Source organism: Pteropus vampyrus, unplaced genomic scaffold (assembly GCF_000151845.1).
Source record: "Pteropus vampyrus isolate Shadow unplaced genomic scaffold, Pvam_2.0 Scaffold203, whole genome shotgun sequence".
Taxonomy (NCBI): Eukaryota; Metazoa; Chordata; class Mammalia; order Chiroptera; family Pteropodidae; genus Pteropus; species Pteropus vampyrus.
In genome coordinates this window covers 681,451-688,699 of record NW_011888984.1, presented here as the reverse complement: position 1 = coordinate 688,699, position 7,249 = coordinate 681,451, and the positions used below count along the sequence as shown (strand labels likewise).

The window sequence follows — 7,249 nt, the reverse complement described above, 5'->3', positions numbered from 1 at the left end:
CTCTGGTACACACGCAGGCGGCCCTCGGCCAGGGAGGCAGGCAGGCGCGAGCGCTGGCTGTCGATCTGCAGAGGGGGTGAGCAGGGAAGCGAGCGGTCAGATCCCCTGTGGTCCGGCCTTCAGCCCTCACCTCCTCCCGCTCTTCCCCTGCTCTAGCTATAGTGAGAGATTCCTCCCTCTTGTTCCCGCCACCGACCAAGCCTCAGGATTTTTGTCCTTGCCATCCCCATGGCCTGAGTTGCTCTTCCCCTGGGCACACACATGGCCACGCCCTCGCCTCTCAGAAAAGCTTTGCTCAAATGTCACCATCTCAGTGAGGTGAGCTCTGCCCACCCTATTTTATATGCAGCCTCTCCCTGCTCGCTATTTTCCTTTCTTGCTCTTTTTTCTATAGCTCCTAATCTTTCACAATATAATTTGCATGTATCAGCTGTCTAACTCCATAGACTGTCAACTCCATAAAGATGGATTTCTGTCTGCTTCGATTCCTGCGTCATCTCCAGTAGCTAGAACAGTGCCTGGTAAAATAGCAGGTGTTCGGTGAATGAATGAATTAAGGCACTGCTGTGTTAAATAAATGATCACAGGCACTCACTCTGTGCCTGGCCTGGGCTGGGAGATCTGGAGATCCAGCGATGACCAGGACAACCCCTGACTCTGCTCTCTTGGGGTTCCCAGTCCAATGGGAGAGGCAGACCTGTCGCTAGACACTGACGGATCAGAGTGGGCATGGCTGGGATAGTGGAGGCACAGGAGGCTGTGGGAGCCTAGAAGAGGGGCCAGACCCAGCCCTGCAGGTCAGGGAAAGCTTCTTGGAGGAAGAGACAGCTGTTCCTTTGCAAACGTCCTGAGTGGAGAGAAAGTCTGGCCTGGAGAAAAGGCGTGTGTGTCTGTCTCCTCGACCCATTGCCTCTTCCGGAGGATCTCTTTTTTATTCTTTCCCCACACAGTCTCGTCTTATCCAAGAGGATGGGTTATGGAAATGGAGTAACAAACAGGGAACAGCATGAGTGATGGGCCGAAGGTAAGACAGATCAGTCAGTCAGTCAGTCAGCGAGGCCTCTACGAGCCGTCGTGTGTGTTCAGGTCTGTGCCGGGCAGTGTTACAGACACTGAGTGCAGTGACCGAGACGGCCCAGCCCCTTCCTCACCCGTCACAGGTTCTCTGTCCAGGGACCGCTGTTCAAATCCGTCTCTCTCCTAAGACCAGTGATCTTCATTTTTAAATGAAACAGTAATATTTGTTCATTACAGAAAACTTACAAGATGCACACGAGCAAAAATGAGAAAAATCATCCATTTTGCTGTAGACACACACACACACACACACACATACGATTTAGAAATCCTGCCAGATATTTTCCTACCTTTAAATACCTTTATACTTATTATTTTTTTTTTTTTTTACAGTAATGAGATCATGCTGGTCACCATTTCATGAGCACCTCTTCCCTCTTAACAATGTCTTGTGGACGTCCCGCCACGATTCCACCAGGACCTCTAAACCTTTGTCAACTCACTGACCTCAGTGAGACCCTGACAAGGGCAGTGGCCCCTCTCTTTGGAAAACTGCATGGCACGTGCAAAACTCTGCACGAAACTGAGCTCGTACAGAACTCAGTTTAATGCACGTGGCCATTATCTTGCAGATCCACCTGCACACTCACAAAATGAGGGCGGTACCTGGATATTCACTGCAGTGCTGTCTGCCATCGAGAACAGCATCCCTCCACAGGGGACTGAGTGAAATGCACTGTGCTACACCCATGTGATGGGAAAGGGTGTATCCGCGGACACAGAAACAGCTCCAGAATGTACAACTTGCAGCAAAAAAGCAAAGAGCAGAACAGAGAGAGACAGTACAGCACATTTCACTAAGAAAGGGGAGAGGTGGGACCAAGTTTATGGTTGCTTGTCTTGGCATAAAGAAACCCTAGATGAATACCCAAGAAATCAGTAAAAGTCATTACCTGGGCGGAATGGGGGAAGAGCAGACAAAGACAGGAATGAAAACAAGACCTCTCATGAATGCCCTTTTTGTTGTGAGCTATGTGAAGGCTTCGCCTCTTTAAAAAGTCGCGGCAACATGGAAGAACCTCCAAAGTATTACGGTGAGCGAACGAAGCCTTACGCGAGGGGCTTCTCACACTGGGTGAGTCCATTACCATGAAATTCGTGAACAGGCAAAACTAATGGACGGTGGAAGGAATGTCAGAACTCTGATTGCCGCGAGGGGGGCGGGTTGGGGATTGTTCGAGAAGGGGCATGAGGGAACTTTCCAGAGTGATGAAAGTGCCCTATATCTTAATGGAGGTTTAGGTTGCACATTTGTTCAAAACTGAGTGAACTGTACACTTGAGATCTGTGGATTTTATTATGTATAAATTTTATCTCAAAAGTAAGCAATGAGAAATGTAAAAATATTGTATTCCAGTTAATGAGGTGAATGTTAAAGTATCTAGAGGTGAAATGTAGTGATGTCTAGAACTCGCTTTTAAGAGCATAAAAAATAAGATGATTACTGAGTGAACAGAGGGATAGGAAAATGATAGATGTGTGATAAACCAAGAAGAATAAAACGTTTAGAATCTAGCTGATTGACATATGAGTGTTCATTGCACAGTGATTTCAACTCTTCAGGATGCTGGGACCTTTTCATAATAACGTGATGGGGAAAAGGGACGTAATTGCTCCAGGCTGTTACTTGTGTTGGCTGAGTAGTAATGCGTTTAGCAGAGGCAGAAGGGCCTAGAGGTTGAGAACAGGGACTCGGGAGCTGTCCCCAGCTCCGTCTCATAGCTCTAAGCCCATGGGAAGTATCTCATTTCTCTGGACCTCGGTTTCCTCATCTAAAGGGCTGAAAATAATGCCTACCCCACAGATTGCTGTGAACAGTAAAGGCAGCAATACCCAGAAAGTGCTAAGAAACAAATCTGGCGCATAGTAGGTGCTCACTAAATTTAGTGTTTGGTCACTTAAGAAATTCCTCATTGTTGGACATTTTTTATCCTCGCTCCCTCTCCCTACCCCAACCTCTATTTTTTAATGTATTTTTTCCTATTATAAACCACATTGGCATAAACTTTTTCCCTAACCATATCTCTGAACATCCTTAAAGTTTTTACAAGTACAACCGTTGGACTAAAGGGGTTTAAGGTCCTGCACGAATGTTCAGACCCCTCCCCCGCAACCCGATGCCTGGGCTCACTTCTCCGCCCCCTCGTTCTCACCGCAAAGAGCTGGGTCCGGGGCCTGACACCCAGGCTTTGCCTCCTCCTTCTGACCGATGGGCATTAAACCTTGAGGACTCTGGACACTCACCCGGACGAAGCCAACTTCCCCACGGGCTAGCGACACGGAGTGGCTGTAGGCGCGCACGGTGACGAAGCCCACGTAAGAGACGCGGCGGCTGCCACGGTGCTCGTTCTTGGCCTCCACGCTGAAGGCGGGCAGGGTCTGGTCCTCGCTGTACAGCTCCGCCATCGTGTACGAGCACGTGCCCATCATGTCGTAGCGACGGCCATCGAAGGTGGTGTAATGGGGGTCACCCTGGGCGCGGCAGGTGGCCACGGAGACCGGCACGCACCTGGCCTTCCCGCCTGCCACCTGGCAGAGCTGCGAGGGAGGGCACTGCACACCTTGGCAGGTGGGCTTCTCCTCCTGGAGCAGGCCTGGGGAGGGAAGAGGGGTGGCGACAGAGAAGGAGTCAGGAGTGTCCACACCGGTGGGAATCCTGGAGCAACTGCCCATCCCAGAAGTGGAGAAACTGAGGTCTGGAATCTCACTGGGAGAGCTGCTCAGGCCTGAGCCCAGCTCAGAGCTCCTGATACTCGAGTTTAATGCAGCTCAGCCCAGAAGGACTGGAAGGTAGTGAAGGACAGACAGACAGATCAAGGGAGTGTCAGTCTGTCCATTTTCCCTCCCTGATTCCTTCTCCCCTGTACTTTCCCAGTCAGGTCAAAAGGCTAAGGCGTAGTCTTTGAGGACAAGATGGAGCACAGAGACTGTTCCACAGAATGGAAATGTGAGTGGTCAGGCTGCCGGGGCTAGAGCCCTGGCTCGACTAATCAGCTGTGTGACACTGGACAAGGAATTTTAAACTCTCTTTGCCTCAGGGTCCTCATCGGTAACATGAGGATGACAATAACACCTTCTTCACAGGGATATTTGGGGACGGGGTGGCGCTGCCAGGCTTAAATAAGCTAAAATATAAGTAGGCTTTGGAACTGTCTCAGGTGTTCTTACCTGTTATAATTAACCACCTATCCCTTCTCCCTTTTACTAGTCAAGCCCGAAGTGGCCCTTTGAAGTTGAGTGGCTTCCATGTCATGGAGGGTGTGGGGGAGGGGCATTTTTGCCAGTGCTGGCAACCCTAGTGTCTACCATCCTAGCTCAAAGGGGCAGGACCCTCTTCCCCTGCCTCCCTGTGTTCAGAAGCTCTCGCCTTCTGTCTGCTCGTAATAGCAGCTCACCCTTACGTCGCCCGATTCCCTTGCCAAGTACCCCCAAAGTGCTTTACAAATGTTAACTCATTACACCCTTGCTTAACACTCCTGTGAAGGGGGTGCAGTTATCAAACCCCTTTTACAGATGTGGAATCTGAGGCCCACAGAAGAGAAGTCACATGCCCCGAGTCATACAAGCAGAGATGGGATTGGAACCCGAGAAGTCTGCCTTTCACACCTGTGCCTTCCGACGCTGCACTGCCTGGAGGCAGCTTCTCAATGCACCCAGCCCGAGGTTACAAACAGGGCCAGGTCCTGGAGCTGAACTACGTTAACTCGTGCGAGGCACCTAGAATGTTATATTGAGAGATGACCCCCGAGCACCATAGGCCTTATTATTTTTATACTTTTAGATGTCCTTAGTTTGGGCATAAACATCCCGATGTGAGGTGTGGAGGAGTGGCAGTTAGCAACTGGTATCGTTGTGCATCAGTTGCCGAAACAGTCCCAAACTGGTTTGTAAGAAGCTGCTGACCTGACCCCACCACCCCAAGATCCCTCCCTCTCTGCTCCTTGGCTCTCCCCTGGGACCGCTTCTCCAACACGCATCCTCCCCCCGCAAGCAACAAAGGGCTGGGGCCGGGGACCCTGCTGCAGTGTTATGGCATCTCTCCTGACAGGCTGGAAGCCTGGATCATACCCCATTACTAATATTTAGAGCATTGTTCCCAGGGTGCAGGTAGGGAGGGGCTGGGAGCCTTAAAAAAAGGAAGGATGGCAGGGAAGATGGAGGTGAGGCGGGAACAGCCCAGCTGAGCCAGGAAACCACAAAGGAGCAGTGGGTGGTAAAGGGGAGAGGCGAGAGAGCCCACCAAGGGGTCACCAGGTGGACGGGGGCCAAGGGTTGTTTCTCATCACTCACTCTGGCCGCAGGCAGCTGCTGTCCCATAGCCCCCAAACTGGACCAGCCCGAAGGTGAGCAGCCCGAAGTTGGCAGTGGCCTTGGCCGTGTGGATCACGTTAGCAGTGTCGAAGTCCACTTCAGCGTACGAGAACTCGCTGCCTCGTACAGCCGTCCAGGTGAGCTTGGCCCCCAGCCTGTGCCCGTCCACAGTGAGATCGTCCACAGCCTTGGTCCGCGCCACCACCAGGGCCACGCCCTTAGAGCCTGGCATGCTGCTGAACACATAAGCAGGGCAGTAGGCTGTCACATCTGGGATCAGGACCAGGTAGGGGTCGTAGGTTACTCCGTCCCTTATGGCACCTGTGCCAAACAGTAGGACCTGGATGCCCACATCTGCAGACAGGTAGAGTGGCTGGGATGGCCGGACCTCATACTCGATCACGTCACCTGCCCGGAGCCTCCTGGAGGCAGTGGTGCTCCCGTGGCTGTAGGTCAGCTTTGTGGTCTGGCTGGCCAGGACATAGGCCAGATCGTAGCGGGTTTGGGAGGACAGAGCGGGCACCACATACTGGGTGCCCCAGGCAGATGTGGGTAACAGCTGCTCTATCACGTGGTTGCAGTTTGTGTGTTTCTGGGCACAGCTGTGGCCAGAGAGGACAGCCACAGGGCTACTGGCTGTGACCTTTGACCCTGAGAGATCAGTTGTGCTCTGCACCTGGGCCACGTGATAGGGCTCCAGAGTCACACTCAAGATATTGCCCGCTGGATACAACTTGCCCCGGAATGTCACTACCCCCTTGAGATGCACACTGACCGAGGCACCGGCTGCACCGGCCACCACGGCAAACTCCTTGACATTCTTGGCTAAGATTCCGGCAGGTGTGAGCACAAAGTACTCGGTTCCCAGGGCCTGGACGGGCCGCAGCAGCGTCAGCTCCCCCGTGTTGGGCTTCGTGTTTATGGCTTGCGCAGAGATGGTGCGGTCAGAGTGGATCAGCACCGCGTGCCGGAAGGTACTGCTGCCGATCATCTCGGCCTTGGTGCTGATGTTGACCATGACCGACTGCCCAGGCCTCACGGTGACATTCTGCGAGGTGCCATCTGCCTGGCTGAGGATGGTAACGGAGGCGGGGCCGTCTGACAGACTGGAGAGGAGGAGGTGGAGGTTGGCCCATCTGTACCCAGGCAGATAGTTCTGCAGGAAGGCCGTGAGGAATTCCTTCCCTCCAGTGTTGCCGGGGTCCACTGAGGCCTCCTGGGTCAACCCTGCAGTGAGAAAAAGCAGTCGTGGGTCCACTTATCCATCAGAGAACCGACCCCTTGCCCCGCGCCTAGATAACCTGTCGAAATGTCACCTTGGGCTTTTCCCCGCCTCTTCTCTTTCCTTTCTCCTTTTTCATGCACCATTCACCTACTGGCCTTTCTGCCTTTTGTTTTCCAAAAGCCCGAATGCTTTGGACAGGGGTCTCAAACTCAAATGCTAGGGGTGGGGCGGGGGGAGGGGTGGGGCAGGCAAGTAAAGTAAATGTGGGAAACAGCAGGCCTGTGACTGTGCAAATGGAGAATTCATACACCATCACCAGCGGGCTGTTGCTATTAGCTTTAGCCTTTTGTTATTATGACGCATTATAAGTGCTCACTTGCCCTCTCTCTCTCTGTCTCTCTCTGCCAAATTTTACCATTTTTCAAGAGAAACTGGCTCTCTGATTTCATGTGAAATCTCCAACCTCAAATTGATTTAAGCACTATGGGGCCCAGAGTGGCTGGATTCAGGTGCCAGTTGTGATTTCTGTTTTATTAGGACTTGGTGGCGGCGTGGGGCAGGGAGGAGGGGGTGGGAGTTAAGCGGGTAAAGGGAAGAAGGAGATTGAGAGTGTGGGCAAAATGTCTCCTAGAAACA

At 52.4% G+C, this 7,249-nt stretch overlaps 1 protein-coding gene across 1 annotated transcript in view; it reads right to left on the bottom strand.

Moving 5' to 3' along the window:
- Positions 1-7,249, bottom strand: part of LOC105300218 (IgGFc-binding protein) — a 35,954-nt gene that overhangs the window by 27,731 nt on the left and 974 nt on the right. The window contains exons 2-3 of the mRNA XM_023537909.1: positions 3,322-3,671; positions 2-65 (exon numbers count right to left, since the gene is read on the bottom strand). Coding sequence (XP_023393677.1) covers positions 2-65; positions 3,322-3,671 — 414 coding nt within the window. The remainder of the gene's footprint in view (position 1; positions 66-3,321; positions 3,672-7,249) is intronic.